This window comes from Pristiophorus japonicus, chromosome 17, assembly GCF_044704955.1.
Source record: "Pristiophorus japonicus isolate sPriJap1 chromosome 17, sPriJap1.hap1, whole genome shotgun sequence".
Lineage (NCBI taxonomy): Eukaryota > Metazoa > Chordata > Chondrichthyes > Pristiophoridae > Pristiophorus > Pristiophorus japonicus.
In genome coordinates, this window is record NC_091993.1 from 92,322,030 (window position 1) to 92,343,756 (window position 21,727).

A 21,727-nucleotide genomic window follows, 5' to 3' on the forward strand; every position below is an offset into this window, starting at 1 on the left:
CAAGATGTGGAAGAAATCAAGATAATTTCAAGGCATTAAAGTGCCAGGTAATAAACTGTAACAATGTTCAAAGATTATTATAAAGATTTATGATATGTGTGAATGGTAATAATTTTGTAGAATTGCTGAGCTATTGAAAAAATTCTAATATCTATGAGCTCAGCAACCTGAAATAACTGAGCATAATTTGTTGTCAAGTGATTTCAACAAATTATATGAATATTTAATAAGTCTCTGATTTTACTTTTATTAAAATTAAAATGTAACTCTTCATCATAGTCTCCACAGCACAAATGATCTAGGTTGGCAGGAGCGTCACATCCAATTTGACATCCCTGGGCAGTCACTTCAATAAATCTGATAGTTATTCCCAAAGTAGAAACACTAAATGACTGGGGACTTTAATTACCAGAGCACGTGCACATGATCACCCTTAATAAAGGCACAAACATCAATATTAGGTTTCAGAGCTTGCAATCTGTCAAGTATAAAAGACTCAATGGATTCTGTTCAGGTGGACATAAAAGGTTCCATTGCATTATTTAAAGAAGAGCAGCGGCAGTGTCCTGGCCACACATCCCTCCACCAAATACACTGGTCATTTATCTCACTGCTGTTTGTGAGATGTTGCTGTGAAAATTGACTGCCAACCTAACAACATGAACTACCATTCAAAAGCGCTTTGGAATGTCCTAAGGGCGTAAAATGTGCTTTAAAATCAATTTCTTTCTTTCTAGTAACACCCTGTCCTTTGAAATTCTCTTCTAAAATCACTGTGAGATGCTCACTCTCTGCCTGTACTAGAACAACTATGGGCTAGCAAAGGGATTGCGTCAAAATCGGGTCTAATGAGGCCAGCACGGGACAACTACAGTGTCCATTGGCCTCATTAGGATAGTAGCAATAAGTTACAGGCAGCTCTAAGTCACGGGAGTGGGGGAAGGAATCAAAACCCAGCAGAGGGCTTTCGGTGAATCCAGGCGAGGGAGAGTGGGGGGGGCAATCAGGAGGGTGTGTGAGCGGGCATTGGCTGCAGCCCGCAGCTCTTCCCAGCTCATCATTCAGGTCATTATTTTTTTTTAAAGCTTACCTTTTTGGATGTGGCCTTTACGGATCACTGCTTAAGCCGCATGTAGAGCAGCTAGTCCAAAATGCAGCAGGCTCCAAACCTGCTGTGGTCAGGGTAAACCAATTTCTGGTTTAGGTCCTGATTCACATATTCAAGGACCTAATGCCTGTTTTGGGTGTCTGCCAGGGATGCCTCTACAGTGCTTGAGCCATTCTGGAGTCAGAAGTGTCTCCGATGCTGTTCGAGCGTGGGAGGTCAACCCCCTAAATTGGACCTCTTTTCATCCATTTCCCACCTGGAAAACAAGCGCAACAAGATCATATTTCATCTGCACTGTGTTTAATTTTGCCTTCAATCGCTCCCATATGAGTTCCTTACCTCCAATTTGGTGTCTATTCCATCTCCACCCCTTGTAAAGTGCTCTAAAATGTTGGTAAGAGTGCTTTGTAAATATAAATTGTTGTTGTGCTCTGTGTTTAGCCTACACTTCAGATCTTTTTAGTTTCAGCCATGGAAGCACAGAATAAAGATCAAATCATTTTATAGAAATCATTTTAATAGATAAGAAATTGTTTGTTTTTAATGAGTCATTAATTGGTTAAACATGTTCACCATAGAATGTTCACTGCATTTTACTTTAATGCATTACATCCCACAAATTAAGTTTCATGATCTGTCAACATGATGCCTTATATTAAAATGTAAGGATGCATAAAGATGGATTCATGAGTTTTTGATAACAGCTCATGATCTTTCATCCAAATGTATACGTTTATCAAATGATTGCATTTGCCGTCAACGTTTGCTTCAGTTCAGTTGTTGATTATAAAATATATATTATGCATTATATTTTGAAGTAATCCATTGATAAGTAGTGTACATTAAAACAAGCAAAATTAAATTGTTTGTTTCTAAAACTATGAGAGGTGCAGCTAATATAAAGGTTGATCGTTAGATTGTACTGAGCCTTAAATCGATGGGGTTGACACTATTATATTGTTCGAGCCAATTGCCTCCTGTGATTTAAGACAACAAAGGCATGTGACCTAAATTTATGTTAAGGCAAAAAACACGAATGCCACTTAAATTTATGAAGGGGAAAAGAGTTATCCAATCTTGACTGAAACTACACTTATACAGGTATAATTAGGTTTGGAGTACATCTGTCAAGTGCGGCTAACAGCTTATGTCTGACAAGTTTGAATTAATACAGAAATGCTTCTTTTTTTATTGTCTCAAGAACCTTCAAACTTGCTGAGTCTCTGCTTAATTGTAATTGCAGTCTCTCCACCTTAGGGGGATAAAACATTGAAAGGGAAAACTATCCCATCGCGCAAAATATACCCGCGATTAAACAATTCACGGACAGAATCTTCTTCAGTAAAAGAAAACTCCACACAGTTGCAAAACACTATTTTATTAGAAATATTTTTGTATAAAAATGAACATGCTCTACACTTTCCATTAAGTATTCATAAACAACCAGGCACTGTACTTTTGATTGGTCAGGACATAAAGCAGACATTTTTTTTCAGTCAGTTTGTCACATACATTAACTTGCCATCTATTTGGTGAGCACTTAGACATATTTTATTTTGCAACACATAGAGTAAGTTCAAAATCAATAGAAATAAAAACAACTCTGACACAATCACAGACAACTTCACAAGATTTAAAGGGAGTTAATTTTGTTGACAAATCATCAAAGAATCAGAAGATTCAGGAATTGTCATCCTCCTTTCGTGCAGTTTGTCATCTTGATGTTCTGGGTCTCCTAGTGAATGTTAAGCTTGGATGCTATCCTTTTCCTATTGGTCTTCTAGGAGCTCTGCAACAGCCCTTGCTGGCATCTGTAGGTGGACATCCAGACTAATGAAACGCCTGTCTTTCAAGTTCTTCTTCACTTCCAAATCTCGAAAGACCCTTAAGGAGTGTCAGGTTCACTCAGATTGCATGATTACTGTAGCTGACGTATGTTTGCTTGGTAGCTGTAGGAGTCAAATAAACACCAAAAGCACGTTAATGTTTTAATAATTAAAATTGAAATAGCAATGTCACTCTGACGTGTGTTATATAGGATTTTGGAATCATCTCACGTGCACAAAGGAAAAAGGTTGTTTGAAGCTTCAACAAAGTCGACTGTATTTCCTCACTATGGAGTTTGATTTAAATTAGCGAATTCTTTAATATTCCCTGGGGATAACACACTTAATGAAAGAGTTTGAAATGCTTGAGATTTCGTTTTGCTACAATATTTATGTGGAGGTTAAACTGAGGGTGTAATTTAATGATTCATTATTTTAATTTTGAGCAGGTCTTAATCTTTTCACTCAGAACATTTATATTTGAATAAAATGTTCCCAGATGCCATGAAGCAGTGCATTGATATTTGGACACTATATATGAAGTATGTAACAAAGAGGTTATATAAATTTTTTAAGAAAAAACATCAACATACATTAATAAATTAGAAATTCAGATTGGGATATTTCCCTTTTACTGTAATATGTCCTTTATCCTAAACTGGCAGCATCATTGGAAGGTAGGGGAGCATAAGCTTTGGGTAAGGTCTGTATAATTAGTATTCTTCAATTCTTGTACACTTATCGAGAGTATAATATACACAAGGGATGATTTAGTAAGAAAGATACACCAAAATATACAATTTATAGTAACAATGATAGAAACATAGAAAGTATGTGCAGGAGTAGGCCATTCGGCCCTTCGAGCCTGCTCCACCATTCAATAAGATCATAGCTAATCATGCAACTTCAGTACCCCATTCCTGCTTTCTCTCTATACCCCTTGATCCCTTTAGTCGTAAGGGCCACATCTAACTCCCTTTTGAATATATCCAACGAACTGGCCTCAACAACTTTCTGTGGTAGAGAATTCCACATGTTCATAATTCTCTGAGAGAATAAGTTTCCTCTCATCTCGGTCCTAAATGGCTTACCCCTTATCCTTAGACTGTGACCTCTGGTTCTAGACTTCCCCAACAGGATAGGATAGTTAAGGATGCAATATTGAAAGGCATTTTCATCATCTAAACTGCAATTGTTAAGCAAATAATAATGAATTAAAATTCACCCATTTCAAAGTATAGTTTCACAGATATGCCTTTACAATGGTGAGGCTGGACGACCATAAATGTGCTATTTAAGTATGGGTTACAATTTAATATACTGATGTAACCCTTGTAATAATTATACGCTTAATGGAAGAGGTTGTCATAGAAATGAATGGAAAGACTTTTACTTTTATAAAGCTATACAGCTAAACTAGATAGGCACTTAGCAAATATACAGTTAAATGGAATTGACTGCTCCGTGACAGCTCTATTGTACCATTTTGAAAATCACAAAATGAAAGCAATTTTAATTTGTTCAAAATGAATCATTCTTTTTATTGTGCACCTTATTCATTTTATATAGCTGCTGCCAGATTTCCTTCACAATTTTTCAAAGATTACCTATCGTGAGCAATTCTACTGTAATTGCCAACCAGAAAATTCCTATGGTGTCCTGTGAGTTCTTTTATTGCCGATAATCTGAAAGATCTTACATCATGATTACATATTGTGAGTTCTGCCACCAGTTACCAAACCAAGGACTAGTGTAGAGAAAGATTTACAAAAGAAAATATTTATCAAAAATTAAACAGCAAAATTTAAAACTATTAGCTTTCGAGCAGTGGCACCCACAGCAGTATGGTCAGAGCTCAGCTGATGAACAAAACTGATCTGGACCCACTCTTAGGGTTTAGGATATTATCTGAACCCCTCACTTCCTGCCTCTTCATCTAATAACATCTATCCAGAGTCCACACTGTAACATTTACAGACTGTGTTATTTCTGGGAATCAGTTACGGATCATCATTGAAACTCACCCAGTGGCCTTGGTGATCCATCACGACAGACAAGAAGAATCAACCAAAATTAATATGCATTTTTTTTTCTTGTTACTGCCACACATCCAGCTCCCACACTTACTTTCTTCTGCAATGATTCCTGGTTATATTACTTTCAATGGGTAACAATGTAATACCTGCTAATATTCCACGTTTGCACTACCTTTTACTTTTATCAGAAAACCATGCACCCTGACCCATCTTTGTAGCCAGTATTCAGAGCTATCAGTCTTTACAAGTATAGTCCAACACTTACTCTTAATAAGGAAAAGAGTGCATTCTGTTTGTGCTATTTCTTTGCATTCTTGCCAGGAACGGCCCATTTAAGAGTTGTATTCTCACCTACCAGCTACACAAATAGGGAGATTGCAGGTGCACAACTTTCTGCCCAATCCTTTTAATGGAAATAAAATCATGTACAGCACACTTGTGATTTCCCGTACTGAGGGAGAGCTGCACTGTCAGAGGTGCTTTTTCCGGTGGATGCAAAAGATCCCATGGCATTATGTTGACAAAGAGCAGGGAGGCTTTTTCTGTGTTCTGGTGCTTTATCCCTCAAACAACAGCACAAAAAACAGATTATTTATCTCCTTGCTGTTTGTGGGACTTTACTGTGTGCCAATTGGTTGCCACAGTTCCCTACATTACATCAATGACTATACTTCAAAAAAGACTTCTTTGGCTTTGGAATGTCCCGAGGTTATGAAAGGAGCTGTGTAAAAGCAAGTTTTTTCATTCATTAAATATTCATGCATGCCTGCTGCATGTGCTCACATACACAGATTTGTGTGTTTCTTTTATCTTTCCCCTTCTGAGATTAAGTTAGGGTTAGCAGCTGAAGACTTGGAAGGGAAGAAGAGTGGGCATGTGATTGGCCACTTTCTTCCTGACTAAGCCAAATCAAAATGTGTCTGCTACAGCAATGGGGCTATAGTGTCCATTTTTAGCTCTTGCCTAATGATGTGGAGACAGTCATCTGGGGGAGTGACCACAGAATGGCCCAAGTAAAGGAGGCAGAGCAGAGTCATCAACCAAAAACGTTAACCCTACACTTCTCGCTCCAAAGCTTGCTTCCTGACCTGCTGCACGTTTCCAGCATTTTCCATTTTTATTTGTAACTAATACTTGTGCAGGAGTAGGGTAGAGAAGACAGAGTGATGGAGATGTGGTGAAAGGCACAGAAGAAATGAGGTTAATACTAACTTTTCGTGATCTAATGGGACCATTGAAATGTTTGTGGCACTACACCCAGGTCCTCCTGACCACATCCCTGCTGGTGCCCTCCTCTGCAATGTGCAACCAGGCTGTGTTGATCTCCTGGGGAGGTCTCTTCTGCCCATGGAAAGAGAAGAGAATCTCTCTGATTGCTGTGACTCTCTCCATAAGCATATGGAGGTAGCCATGGGAGAGCCTGGGTGCAGCCCTGCATCTCTGTGCTGTGCGTGTCAGTGTTTGCAGCACCTCAATGCTGTAGAATACTGACAGCACAACTGTCAAAATAAATTTGGCCATGGTCCCTTTACGGAAACCGGCTGATGATGCATCAGGAAATGATGTCATCAGACCCGCTTCCTCTGATTGGCCGGGGAACGTATCGGGCAGGGCTTAACAAGCCCCATCAAGGGAAATTCATTTCAGACAGCGAGCTGGAACCAGCAGCGGGGTCAGGACCCGTCACCAATGTCACCTGCCATGGGCTCGCCGAGGTCAGCAAAATCGCAGCCTACATGCCTGATGAACTGAAGCCCCGATTTTAACATAAGCATGGCATGCAAGGGTCAAAGCAAGTGACAGGTCTGCAAGGCCATGCCGCCGTTAGGTCTAGGCCATTTTATGGACCGGCCTCTTTAAATTTGTGAACTCTGAACTCCACCTGAACCTGGCAGCAATGGTGGGCAGTAGCCTGATTTCGGGTGCCTGGACTCGGCCACTGGGAAACAGAGTAAATGGTCTCCAGCGTTAAGGTTAGTCATCAGTTGTGGAGTGGGGGGGATGGAGGGGCGGCAGTGGTGGGGGGGGGGGGAAGACTCAGGAGGTGACCACTATTGAAGAAATGGGGGAAGAAGCCCATCCAAGGGAGTCCCAAGTTTTCCTGCTCCTTCTGGCCCACAAGGAAAGCAATTAATTTTTTTTAAACTCTTTTGGCCCTGCATCCTTCTGACCCAGATTTCCAAGGGGCATTGAACAATGAGTGAGCGTCGCATGACCCGGGGGAAATCCGGGGAGGGGTCCAAATGATGTTGCCAAAGCCCAACATTTAAATATTTGTTTACAACAATAAGCAGTGTAATGAGCTACGAGGCATTGCTATCTCTGTACAATGATTGACAATAGTCAATAGCTGTTTTCCAGAAATTGGCTGATGAAGTCAGGACCAAAAATCTGCAATGAGCCCCTATAATCTCCAGCAATGTGCTGGAATTAGGGGGGGGTTCTTACATGGAATTTGATGGTCTTAGAATACCATGCAAGACTTTAATTCGACTTGTTTGATTCTGTTAGAGACTGATATGTAAGATGTTGCTGACAAGATCTTCCCCTGCTCTTCTACATGCTTGGTTAGGTCTCTGGACAACAGCTCATAGATGCAAATACTATTTCTTCATATTATTCAATTGGCAGAATGCAGATTTCTGAAGGTGCTTTGGTCTGTATGCACTGGTTATTTATTTAAAGAACTCCAGATTTATAAATTGATAGTTAAAGTGAATAATTCCATGCTCTTCAGTAAATTGACCAGCATGCAGCTGTCAAAAGAAGCCACTGCTCTTTTTGATATATATTAATGACCCGGGGTTGGATTTTTCCGGGTCCCACCCGTATGGTGCAGAGGGATCCGGGAAACAGCTGGAAACCCGGAAGTCTTAAATTCAAACTTACCTGATCATAAGAAATAGGAGCAGGAGTAGGCCATTTGGCCCTTCGTGCCTGCTCCGCCATTCAATAAGATCATGGCTGATCTGATTATGGACTCCGGTCCACTTCCCCGCCCGCTCCCCATAACCCTTTATTCCCCTATCACTCAAAAATCTGTCTATCTCCACCTTAAATACATTCAATGACCCAGCCTCCAAAGCTCTCTGGGGCAGAGAATTCCATAGATTTACAACCCTCTGAGAAGAAATGTCTCCTCATCTCAATTTTAAATGGGCAGTCCCTTATTCTAAGACTATGTCCCCTAGTTTTAGTTTCCCCTATGAGTGGAAATATCCTTTCTGCATCCGCCTTGTTGAGCCCCCTCATTATCTTATAAATTTCAATAAGATCACCTCACATTCTTCGAAACGCCAATGAGTATCGGCGCAACCTTCTCAACCTATCTTCATAAGTCAACCCCCTTATCTCCGGAATCAACCTAGTGAACCTTCTATGAACAGCCTCCAATGCAAGTATATCACACTGCTATATGTGTGCGCACTAGGTCCGTGCAGCAGAGCTAGTGTCCAGTCGTCTTGGTTAATCCTTACCATTGGACCAAGACCTGGCTCTGTCAAGCTCGTGTGGTGGCTGGCGTGCAACGGCCACCACACCGTTAAAAAAATCCACGCACAGGCATCTTCAAGATGTAGTTCGGGATCTGGAATATTAGGTCCTTCATTGAAACACCTGTGAACTCATCCCTTTTCAGTGTGGAAGCAAGTCATCCTCGTTTCGAAGGACTGCCTATGATGATGATGACCCTTCCTTAAATACGAAGGATTTAAGCCCCGGGGGACTATAGTTGAGAAGAAGAATGCTGGAGGTGTTCGATGTGTGTTAAGAGGTGCAGACATCACCACTGTCAGCCTGCTTGCATGCCAGGTTAACACAATAGGCAGTGTAATGAGCTCGAGGCATTGCTATCTCTGTGCAATGATTGACAATAGACAATGTTTTCCAGAAAATGGCTGGTAAAGTCAGGACCAAACATCTGCAATGAGCCCCTATAATCTCCAGCAATCTGCCATTTAGTCGGAGGTGGAGAGACAGGGAGCTTGCAGATAGCTGGTGACAGAATTACAAACATCTCTGACAGACATATGCCGACTTAATTTTATCAATGACTGAAAGATGAAAAGACTGAGTGTGGTGATTGCCAAAATTTTGACAGTGCCACAACTAAATCATATTCCTTTCGTCTTCCAGGGTCCTCACGCTTACAGTAAGTAGCATAGGACATCCGTGAGGATTCACCAGAGGAGCTCATTCATTCTGAGGGTGCAGTGTCACATACAGCCATGCACCAGTGCAGACATTTCGGCGGGTCCACTTAGAGAGTCAGTTGTTTTTTCACCTGGTGATTCACACCTCACCAGTGAGCATGAGCAGACACTGGTGGCAGGGACAGCTGTGGAGAGTCTGTGTGGGGGGGGATGGGGGTGGGGCGGGGGGACAGGACAGCTGGATTTCACTTCTTATGCTGAGGCAAATCTGGACAGCAATGCAAGCGGCTGTTCTGTTTCATCATCCTCTACCTCTTGCTCCTCCTCTATGTTCTCAGCCGAAGATGAGTGATGAGGCCCTTCATCCTCCTGTAATCCTTGTTGTGCAGGGTGCAGCACACCACTATCATTCTGAAGACCCTCAGTGGCAAGTATTGAAGAGTGCCTTCAGACCTATCTAGGCACCTGAAGCACACCTTCGGCATTCGGCTTGCTCGATGACACAACTGGTGGTCATGTGACACTGGTTGCAGCGATGCTGCACCTCATTGCTGGGTTTCCACACAGACGTCACGAGCTAAGATTGAACGGGTTGCCCCTTGTCTCGATGAGCCAGCTTTTGTGTCTGCTTCCTGGAATGAAGAGGCCTGGAATGTTGGACTGCCGCATTATACAATCATCAGCAGAGCTCCCAGGGAATCTGGCACAGAACTGCATGAACCTCTTCTTGTGGTTGCACACCAGTTGCTCATTGCTGGGTGAATATCCCTCGTGGTTTATAAAAACTCCTCATTGCTGTGGTGGTGCTCGGATTGCAATATGCATACAGTCGATGGCATCCTGTGTTGTGGGAATCCAGCCAGAGAGGCGAATTAGAGTGCTCGCTCATTCTGGCTATTGTCATCACAGGGGAAATTTTCATAACATCCAGTCCTGGCAAGCAATCCATATGTCACCTGCCTTATGCATTTATGTGCAGCCAACTGGGAGATCCTGGAATTGTCTCCGATAGCGCCCGAGAAGGATCCGGAGGCAAAAGAGTGGAGAGAGGTGGTCATTTTCACAGCCACTGGTTATGCATGACCAGCAAGTCCAGCAGGGAGCAAGTCTTCCTGTAGGAGGCTGCAGGTGTCTGCCACCACCTGACGTGAGAACCTCAGCCGACGGAAGCACTGATCTTCCTAGAGGTCAAGGAAGCTGAGTCTCTGTCTGTAAATCCTGTGATGTGCATAGTACCTCCTGCAGCCTCGGCCCCCCTCCTGCGTGCCCCCCTATTGTGCACCGCCCCTCCTGAGCGCCCCCCTCCTGCAACGTGCTGATCCCAAGACAGCATGTTGTTGCTGCCGTGGATGATGATGGTCTTCCTCTTCTGATGTGCTGTCAAACACATCCAACGCACCTCCCACCCTGTTCTTGTCTCTCTGAAATCCTCCAAGGTTAAAAAAGCTGTATCCACACAAGCACTGTCTGCCAAAGATTTGCCACAGGGAACTGAGACAGCAGCTGCAATAAGTGAGTTTTTATTCAGATAGGACAATAACAAGTTTAAATATCCAACTGCTGATTAAACTCGCCTCCGTTTCCATGGTCAGCCTCGGGAAACCCATGCTGCACAAGTTAAATTTGGAGCCAAGTTCAAAGCAATTTGAAAAGATCCCATTAACATCCCCTAAGGATGTTAATTGAGCGAACATTTACCCCTGCAATAATTAAATCACCGACTTTAGCGAGAATGTTTCTCGCCAACATCCAAACGCACTTCCATTAAACCCAGAAGTGGACACATTGGAGCTAGGTTGCGCTCCCACTCTAAAAATCTAACATTTTAACCCCCCACCTGCCCCCGTTCTTCAGGGTTAAAATTGCATCCTTTATCTCTGAAGTTTAGCTCCTGTTGAATAAAAATCAAATTGTAATTAAAAATTTAGCAGTATAGCTGATAGCATGCTTGAACAAAACATTCTTTAATATGCTCCTAGATGCTGGGTGATGAAAAAGAAAGTGTATAGATTCTCCATAAACCAGAGGAATTCAGTCCTGAGAAATAGAAAGCATCACCAGTGAAAGGAATGTGTTCAGCACTGCACAGTCTATTTTCCACCCTTAAATGATTTATATCTTGTAGTGAGTGAAATGCTAATCAAGTCTCTTTGGTTAGCACTATACAAGAAGGCCGTGGAGTTAGTGATGTACAGAGATGAAAAATAAATTCACCGCATGACCTTTTACCAAAGCCTTGGAAAATACAAAGGAGCAATGGTGAAATGAAATTGTACAGTCACATTATTCATCGACAGTACAGCTTGTTGACTAGTACAATTACACCTTTTTACTAAATGGTGGCAGTTCAACAAACTGATGTTTGGATATAATTTTGAACCATTAGCTGGCATGTGGGTTTAAAAAGGTACTTAACCAGTAACTTTCTCACTATCCGGTATCATTATTTAATTATTTCTATATCCAGTAACACAGATCAAAGCCCATCTTTTTTTTGCTACCATACAAAATGACATTGATCATCTGCAGGATTTGTAGTATTGTCCAGAAAAACTGTAAGGCCTGTAACAAGGTAACAATGAGGCAGAATTTGCGGTCGGAGGCTTCGCACAGGCGGATTCCTCCGACCAGTAAAAAGTCTACGCAATTATCTTCTGCCTCGAAATCCACGGAGGCCCACATAATCCAGGGATACATGCTGTTCGTAAATGCCCCAGGGATCACGTGGCTGGCCGAACCAATCAAAGAAGGGAATCCCCATTCATGCTTATGGAGTTTCTGTATGTACGGAATTCCCATAGCATGAATGGGGATCACATAAAAAATACATTTAACCTAACAAATAAATGCTTTAAATTACATTTTAAAAATGAATTAAAATACAATTGAAGTCAAAATTCAGTCCCGCTGCTTTTGAGGCGGTGTCACTGGCTGAGTGCTGATTTAACGCTAGGCGGTAGGTGCCGCCTCAAACTGCAAAATTCAGTTTTGCCGCCTAAAGATGAGACAGCAACGTTAAAAGTGGCGTTGACATGCGTCCTTGGGCACCAACGGAGCGGTATCTCAGGAGGCCGACCTAATTTACCGACGGTAGGATGCCGGCATGCGAGTTTTTTTAGAAAAAGGGGAAAAAAAGTTGACCACACTTTCCCTCACCCGCACGTCCCCTCACTCGCACGTCCCCTCACTCGCACGTCCCCTCACCCGCACGTCCCCTCACCCGCACGTCCCCTCACCCGTACCGTACGTCCCCTCGCCCGCACGTCCCCTCGCCCGCACGTCCCCTCGCCCGCACGTCCCCTCGCCCGCACGTCCCCTCGCCCGCACGTCCCCTCGCCCGCACGTCCCCTCACCCGCACGTCCCCACTGGTCCCATTAATACTTAAATGCCCCCAAAAATAAACATAAACACTGACTTTGATCCCTGGACCCTACCGCCCCGGGATCCCTGATGTCCCACCACCTTTCCCAGGCTGTATGGACACCTGCCGGTGAAGACACCATACTCACCTAATTTCAGAGCCATGGCTTCAAGGGAGCATCGCACGCTTGATGAAGTCACCGCGTGGGTAGCGCGCAGCGGTACGTCTTGCCGCCCCCCCCAATCGCCCAACTAAATTTCCAGTCAGTCCAGGAACCTGGTCACTGCTAACGGTAAGGACTCAGCTGCCCCCTCCAGCGGCAATGGGCGGCATTAAGAAACAAATTTCAACCCCAAAATAATTAAACATTTAAAACAAAAAAACGCTTTTTTGAAAAATAAATGTAAATGTTTTAAAGGGGCAAAAATAACTGTACCTTATTGTACATGTGTTTCAATGTTTAAATGAATTAAAAAATATATATTTATGTGTTTTATAACTCTTATGCTGGTAAAAGCAGTCCTTATGCCTTTCTCCCGGGGATGTGTGCAATCTGTCAAGAGAATTTTTGAAGGATCGCAAGTTCTGGGTTTTAGCGCATGCCTGAACTGGGAAATTGTGTGGCCCTGTGGGCGTGTGAGCACCTCGTACGTGTCCGCAGGGGTCGCAAATTGCGGCCCTGTAAGAAAAGGATATTCTACCATCAAGCTCACCATGTCATTTAGAGATTCATAATCAAGAGTTGCACCATCTGGTTTCCTATAAGAAACTGGACCACACTGGTTTGTACTTGCACTTAATAAAGCTCTAATTTCCAACTCCTGTACTTTGAAAGGTACACTTCTCAACGACCAGAGGAACAACAGCAAGAATCGGTCTGGTATTTCCAAAGGTCAGTTTTTAATCTAAGTTCCAATTCTCCTAATAATCTATGGCTGAAGTTGGGCACATACCTCTCAATCTACAATGTGTGGAAAGTTTGGAGTTCAGCTTGGTGGTTGGGGCAGAAGCACAGATTTCTGTAGCTTTTGCTGGCTTTGGAATCTTATTCGCCGCTATTCGTTTTCTCAGTGGCATTGTTTATAGGGAAATTTGCCAATGACCTGAAGTTTTGCTACAAACATTTAAGCTCCTTAAACCAAATTCCTGCCAGTGTTATTTTAAGTAGAGCATTAACTCAACTTACGCGCTCACGCCCAAAGATCATCCCTTGGAAAATTTCTCCTCCAGTTCAGGGCAATCCAAGTAAAACAGGTCAATTGAAAGATATGTCTGGGTCTTATGTGTATCACATGTACGGGTGGATTTCCCCCCAGAGCGATATACGCATGACGGACCGATGAACCATGGTGCGCGACAGTCCTGCCGCCAGGCCCAATCCATTCTGAGGACACGGCCTCATTTGCATTGGGCCAGCAGACTGCAGCCAAGAACCGACAGTCCTGAAGCTTCTTGTGGTTGAGGGAAGCGTTATCTGTGGAGGGGGGAGAGCCAGTGCAGCAGTACAGCAGTAATCCAGACTGGATTTATGAGGCTCGCAGAAGCCCTCCTGCTCCTTTCAAGAAAGAACGAAAGACTTGGATTTATATAGCGCCTTTCACGACCACCGGACGTCTCAAAGTGCTTTACAGCCAATGAAGTACTTTTGGAGTGTAGTCACTGTTGTAATGTGAGAACCGCGGCAGCCAATTTGCGTACAGCAAACTCCCACAAACAGCAATGTGATAATGACCAGATAATCTGTTTTGTTATGTTGATTGAGGGATAAATATTGGTCAGGACACCGTGGATAACTCCCCTGCTCTTCTTCGAAATAGTGCCATGGGTCTTTTACGTCCACCTGAGAGAGCCCAAAACAATGAAGAAGAAGTCACCTTCCAGATCCTTTTTGGCCGGACTGCTACCTGATGCTAGTTAGAGCATGCATGACGTGCATTCCATCCAGTTCAGTCCAAAAATTGCAATCGGGGTCCTATTGTACTCATCAGACCTCGATTTCCAGTTTAACTGGGCCTACTGCCTCACTCCAGGAGCCGCTCCAACTGTTGCTGCCATGGTGAGCATTCCGCAGCCACAGCGATGGTGGCAGCGAGGTGGTAGGCCATTGCCCACCCTTTTTGGAGTACAACCGCCCTGTTTCCGTCATACAAAAGGGCCAAAAATTCACCCCGTAGTATCATACCCAGACATGCACACTGTACACAGATTCCTGAGATTAGTTCATTATAATGTGTCAGTATTGTTACAAAAGATAATTTTGTTGAACTACTATTCAGTTTTTTCTTATTTTTTTATTTTCAGGGAGTATTATTATCCCAAGTGGTACCTCTTTTTTTTCAGTACTTTTCATATTTTAAAATGTTTTCTGAAATGAGGTAGTTGCATCTTGTGAAATCACATCATTCAGTAGGGCTGTTTGTGTGCCATGCACATAGTAAGAACAGTGTATTGCTTGGCAGTCTGGATAATCTGATAGTAGTCATTTTGATTTGGCCAAGCATGAGGTTATGCTTGAACTGTATAAAACATTAGTTAGGCCACAGCTAGAGTACTGTGTACAGTTCTGGTCACCACATTACAGGAAAGATGTGATTGCACGAGTGAAGGTACAGAGGAGATTTACGAGGATGTTGCCTCGACTGGAACATTTTAGCTATGAGGAAAGATTGGATAGGCTGGGTTTGTTTTCTTTGGAAAAGAGGAGGCTGAAGGGGAGACCTTATTGGGGTGTATAAAATTACGAGGGGCCTAGATAGAGTGGATAGGAAGGACCTGTACAGGGGGGAAGGAAGAAGAATGGAAGAGCTATAGTGGTATAGTCAGGGGAACAGACAGGCGTTTCTGCGGCCGCAGACATGACTCCAGGATGGTATGTTGCCTCCCTGGTGCCAGGGTCAAGGATGTCACCAAGCGGCTGCAGGGCATTCTGGAGGGAAAGGGTGAACAGCCAGAGGTCGTGGTCCACATCGGGACCAATGACAGGTAGAAAGAGGGATGAGTTTAGGGAGCTAGGAGAGAGATTAAAAAGCAGGACCTCAAAGGTAGTAATCTCCGGGTTACTCCTGGTGTCATGAGCTAGTGGGAAAGAAATAAGAGGATAGAACAGATGAATGCGTGGCTGGAGAGATGGTGCAGGACGGAGGGCTTTAGTGTCCTGAGGCATTGGGACCGCCTCTGGGGGAGGTGGGACCTGTACAAGCCGGACGGGTTGCACCTCAACAGAGCCGGGACCAAAATCCTCGAGGGGGGGGTTTGCTAGTGCTGTTGGGGAGGGTTTAAACTAGCTGGCAGGGGGATGGGAACCTGAGAATAGATTCAGTAGGGAGGGGAGTAAAGCTGGAATTAGAAAGCGAAAATGAAGAAAGTGAGTTTGAAGGACAAAGGAAACATGCAGGAAAAATGGGTAAAGAAACAAATTTAAAAGTTCTTTGTCTGAATGCACGTAGCATTAGTGACAAAATAGATGAGTTGACGGCACAAATAGATACAAATGGGTATGATCTGATAGCCTTTACAGAGATGTGGTTGCAAGGTGACCAGGACTGGGAGCTAAATATCATGGGGTATTTGACAATTCAGAAGGACAGACAGAAAGGAAAAGGAGGTGGGGTAGCACTGTGAATAAAGATGAGATCAGTGTGTTAGTGAGAAACGATATTGGCTCAGAGGATCAAGAGGTTGAATGAGTTTGGGTGGAGATAAGGAATAATAAAGAGGAAAAGTCGCTGGTGGGTGTAGTCTATAGGGCTCTTAACAGTAGCTACATGGTTAGACAGATTATAAATCAAGAAATAGTGGAGGCTTGCAAAAAAAGGAATGGCAATATAATCATGGATGATTTTAACCTTCATATTGATTGGACAAAGAAAATTGGCCAGGGTAGCCTTGAGGAGATGTTCATAGAATGTATCCGGGATAATTTCCTTGAACAGTACGTTGCGGAACCAACCACGGAGCAGGCTATCTTAGATCTAGTACTGTGTAATGAGGCAGGATTAATAAATGATCTCGTAGTAAAAGATCCTCTAGGAATGAGTGACCATAACATGGTTGAATTTCAAATTCAGTTGGAGAGAGAGAAATTTGGTTCCCAAACCAGTGTCCTACTCTTAAATAAAGGAGACAACAAAGGTATGAAGGCAGAGTTGGCTAAAGTGGACTGGGAAAATAGACTAAAGTATGGGGCGGTTGAAGAGCAGTGGCAGACATTTAAGGAGATATTTCATAACTCACAACAAAAATATATCCCATTGAGAAGGAAAGACTAAGAGAAGGGATAACCATCCATGGCTAACTAAGGAAACAAGGGAGGGTATCAAGTTAAAAACAAAGGCTTACAATATGACCAAGACTAATGGGAGGACAGAGGATTAAGAAATGTTTTAAAGCCAGCAGAGAATGACTAAAAAAATGATTAAGAGAGGGAATATAGATTATGAAAGTAAACTAGCACAAAATATAAGAACAGATCGTAAGAGTTTCAACAGGTACATAAAAAAGAAAAGAGTGGCTAAAGTAAATGTTGGTCCCCTGGAGGATGAGACTGGGGAATTAATAATGGAGAACAGGGAAATGGCAGAGACGTTGAACAAATATTTTGTATCGTTCTTCACGATAGAAGACACTAAAAACATCCCAATAGTGGATAATCAAGGGGCTATAGGTAGGGAGGAACGTAATACAATCACTATCACGAACGAAGTAGTACAAGTTAAAATAATGGGACTAAAGGTGGACAAGTCCCGTGGACCTGATGCCTTACATCATAGGGTCTTAAGAGAAGTGGCTGCAGAGATAGTGGATGCATTGGTTGTAATCTACCAAAATTTTCTTGGTTCTGGGACAGTCCCAGCAGATTAGAAAACTGCAAATGTAACACCCCTATTTAAAAAAGGAGGCAGACAAAAAGCAGGAAATTATAGACCAGTTAGCCTAACATCTGTCGTTGGGAAAATGCTGGAGTCCATTATTAAGGAAGCAGTCGTGGGACACTTGGTAAAGCATGATTCAATCAAGCAGAGTCAGCATGGTTTTATGAAAGGGAAATCATGTTTGACAAATTTGCTGGAGTTCTTTGAGGATGTAACGAGCAGGGTGGATAAGGGGGAACCAGTGGATGTAGTGTATTTGGATTTCCAGAAGGCATTCGATAAGGTGCCACAAAAAAGGTTACTGCACAAGATAAAAGTTCAAGGGGTTGGGGGTAATATATTAGCATGGATTGCCGATTGGCTAACTAACAGAAAACAGAGAGTCGGGATAAATGGGTCATTTTCCGGTTGGCAAACAGTGACTAGTGAGGTGCCGCAGGGATCAGTGCTGCGGCCTCAATTATTTACAATCTATATTAATGACTTGGATGAAGGGACCAAGTGTAATGTAGCCAAGTTTGCTGATGATACAAAGATGGGTGGGAAAGCAAATTGTGAGGAGGACACAAAAAAATCTGCAAAGGGATATAGACAGGCTGAATGAGTGGGCAAAAATTTGGCAGATGGAGTATAATGTGGGAAAATGTGAGCTTATCCACCTTGGCAGAAAAAATAGAAAAGCAAATTAAAATTTAAATGGAGAAAAATTGCAAAGTGCTGTAGTACAGAGGGACCTGGGGGTCCTTGTGCATGAAACACAAAAAGTTAGTATGCAGCTGCAACAAGTAATCAGGAAGGCAAATGGAATGTTAGCCTTTATTGCAAGGGGGATAGAGTATAAAAGCAGAGAAGTCCTGCTACAACTGTACAGGGTATTGATGAGGCCACACCTGAAGTACTGCATGCAGTTTTGGTCTCCGTATTTAAGGAAGGATATACTTGCATTGGAGGCTGTTCAGAGAAGGTTCACTAGGTTGATTCCGGAGATGAGGGGGTTGACTTATGAGGATAGGTTGAGTAGGTTGGGCCTATACACATTGGAGTTCAGAAGAATGAGAGGTGATCTTATTGAAACATATAATGAGGGGGCTTGACAAGGTGGATGCAGAGAGGATATTTCCACTCATAGGGGAAACTAAAACTAGGGAACATAGTCTTAGAATAAGGGGCCGCCCATTTAAAACTGAGATGAGGAGGAATTTCTTCTCTTCGAGGGTTGTAAATCTATGGAATTCTCTGCCCCAGAGAGCTGTGGAGGCTGGGTCTTTGACTATATTTAAGGCGGCAATAGGCAGATTTTTGAGGGATAAGGGAGTAAAGGGTTATGGGGAGCGGGCAGGGAAGTGGAGCTGAGTCCATGATCAGATCAGCCATTCTTATTGAATGGTGGAGCGGGCTCGAGTGCCTACACCTGCTCCTATTTCTTATGTTCTTATGTTCTTATGACCTATTTCCCTTAGCAGAGGGGGGTCAACAACTAGGGGGCTTAGATTTAAAATAATTGGTAGGAGGTTCAGAGGGGATTTGTGGGTGCCGGTGTAGAACTCACTGCCTGAAAGGGTGGTGGAAGCAGAAACCTTCACCACATTAAAAAAGTACTTGGATGTGCACTTGAAGTGCCGTGGCCTGTAAGGCTACGGATCAAGAGCTGGAAAGTGGGATTAGGCTGGATAGCTCTTTGTTGGCCGGCGTGCACACGATGGGCTGAAATGGCCTCCTTCCGTGCTGTAAATTTCTGTGATTCTAAGTCATGGAGAGAGCAAGGTCCTGCATATATTCTGATGGGCCTGGTACACTTGGCATGTTGCCCTTTGTTAGACCAAAAGAAGAACGGTACGAATCATTATATAGATAGTTATATTGTCCATCTAACTAGTTTGAGGAACTTTCCTTTGTGTGCATAGTGATGTTCAATGCTTTAAACAGAAATGTAAACTGAGGGTGCCTTGTCAGTGAATGCATTAAAAATAAGTGGTTCACTTCTATCCCCCTCCAAGTCCAATTTAACCCACTCTCTAACTCCTGACTTGGTCAGCAATATGCCTGCTGATTTTCTATTTTTCTCCCCCATTTTGCTGTTTCTTTTTCAAATTACAATGTTTTTCCTATTTGTCCTTTCATCTGAAATCTACACAACTGCCAAGTGTACTCCATTACATGATCCAATCTATTCATTTTATGCACTGTCCCGGTAATTAAAACTGTTGCAACGCTGATGGACTATTTAAAAGTAGACTGCCGGTATTTACATGGAGCTCCAGACATGTAAGTGTAAATGATAAATGAACCTTGTTGAAATGTTCAGACAGCACTCAACAGCAAATCAAGATCAGATAATCCACCAAAAATAAGATCTGGCAGGTCCATCTGCATTTTGTCTGCAATTCACCAACAATTTCTGTGATCTAAATTACTTATTCAGTATCTCTGTGCTAAACCCAATATCCAATTCCAACACTCAGTCATGCTTATGAACCTATATATACAGATAGTTACAAACCCAACACAAGATGATAGATCATGATTTTTGTTTTTAATGTTGTCAAACAATGCTTTTACCGAAGTGCGAGCAAGAAAAATAGTGGTTATGACCACAGATTAAGATTCAATGGGGCCCAAGTTTCCACAAGATTTGCGCCTGATTTTTAGGAGCAACTGGTGGAGAACGGACTATCTTAGAAATCGCAATTCTCCACATTTTTTTTTCTGCAGTTCTAGTCAGGTAGAACAGTTCTACTTTAGAACAGAATTTTTTCTTCAAAAGGGGGCGTGTCCGGCCACTGACGCCTGATTTGAAAGTTTCCACAGTGAAAATGTACTCCAAACTAAAGTAGAATGGAGCAAGTGAAGATTTTTGTAGAACTGAAAAAACTTGTTCTACACATTAAAAAATCAGGCGCAGGTTACAATTTAGGCGTCCACAACGAGGTGGGGGGAAGGGAACTCATTAAATTCGACAATAAATCCTTATTTATACTTATACAAATATTATACAAATAAATCCAACCTGAATAAACATTTATAAGCAAAGAAAAGATTAAATAAACCATCTTCCTACCTGTGTGAAAGTGCTTCAGCCAGGAAGAATTCTGCAGCAAGCCTCACAAAACGAGGCAGCCGTTACCGAACGCGGGGGGGGGGGGGAATGGGAGCCGACTGAACGCGGGCAGGAGGGAGCCGACCGAACGCGGGCGGGAGAGAGGGAAGGGAGCCGACCGAACGCGGGCGGGAGGGAGGGAGGGAAGGGAGCCGACCGAACGCGGGCGGGAGGGAGGGAAGGGAGCCGACCGAACGCGGGCGGGAGGGAGGGAAGGGAGCCGACCGAACGCGGGCGGGAGGGAGGGAAGGGAGCCGACCGAATGCGGGTGGGAGGGAGGGAAGGGAGCCGACCGAACGCGGGCGGGAAGGAGGGAAGGGAGCCGACCGAACGCGGGCGGGAGGGAGGGAGGTAAGGGAGCCGACCGAACGCGGGCGGGCGGGCGGGAGCCAGCCAGTCGACCGAACGCGGGGGGGGGGGGGGAGGGAGGGAAGGGAGCCGACCGAACGCGGGGGGGGGGGAGGGAGGGAAGGGAGCCGACCGAACGCGGGGGGGGGAGGGAGGGAAGGGAGCCGACCGAACGCGGGGGGGGGGAGGGAGGGAAGGGAGCCGACCGAACGCGGGGGGGGGAGGGAAGGGAGCCGACCGAACGCGGGGGGGGAGGGAAGGGAGCCGACCGAACGCGGGCGGGAGGGAGCCAGCCGACCGAACGCGGGGAGGGGGGGGAGGGAAGGGAGCCGACCGAACGCGGGCGGGAGGGAGGGAGGGAGGGAGGGAGCCAGCCGACCGAACGCGGGGGGGGGGAGGGAAGGGAGCCGACCGAACGCGGGCGGGCGGGAGGGAGGGAGGGAGGGAGCCAGCCGACCGAACGCGGGGGGGGGGAGGGAAGGGAGCCGACCGAACGCGGGCGGGCGGGAGGGAGGGAGCCAGCCAGCCGACCGAACGCGGGAGGAGAGGGAAGGGAGAGGGAAGGGAGCCGACCGAACGCGGGCGGGAGGGAGGGAAGGGAGCCGACCGAACGCGGGCGGGAAGGAGGCTGACCGAACGCGGGCGGGAGGGAGGGAGGGAAGGGAGCCGACCGAACGCGGGCGGGCGGGAGGGAGGGAGGGAGGGAGGGAGCCAGCCGACCGAACGCGGGGGGGGGGGGGAGGGAAGGGAGCCGACCGAACGCGGGCGGGCGGGAGGAAGGGAGCCAGCCAGCCGACCGAACGCGGGAGGAGAGGGAAGGGAGAGGGAAGGGAGCCGACCGAACGCGGGCGGGAGGGAGCCAGCCAACTGAACGCGGGGGGGGAGGGAAGGGAGAGGGAAGGGAGCCGACCGAACGCGGGCGGGAGGG

General features: G+C 44.7%; 1 protein-coding gene across 1 annotated transcript in view; it reads right to left on the minus strand.

The window, feature by feature from the left end:
* Positions 1-2,565: 2,565 nt before the first annotated feature.
* Positions 2,566-21,727, minus strand: part of LOC139227854 (metabotropic glutamate receptor 4-like) — a 1,455,190-nt gene continuing 1,436,028 nt past the window's right edge. Inside the window, exon 10 of the mRNA XM_070858939.1 lies at positions 2,566-3,057. Within this exon, the coding sequence (XP_070715040.1) occupies positions 3,014-3,057 (44 nt within the window). The 3' untranslated portion in view covers positions 2,566-3,013. The remainder of the gene's footprint in view (positions 3,058-21,727) is intronic.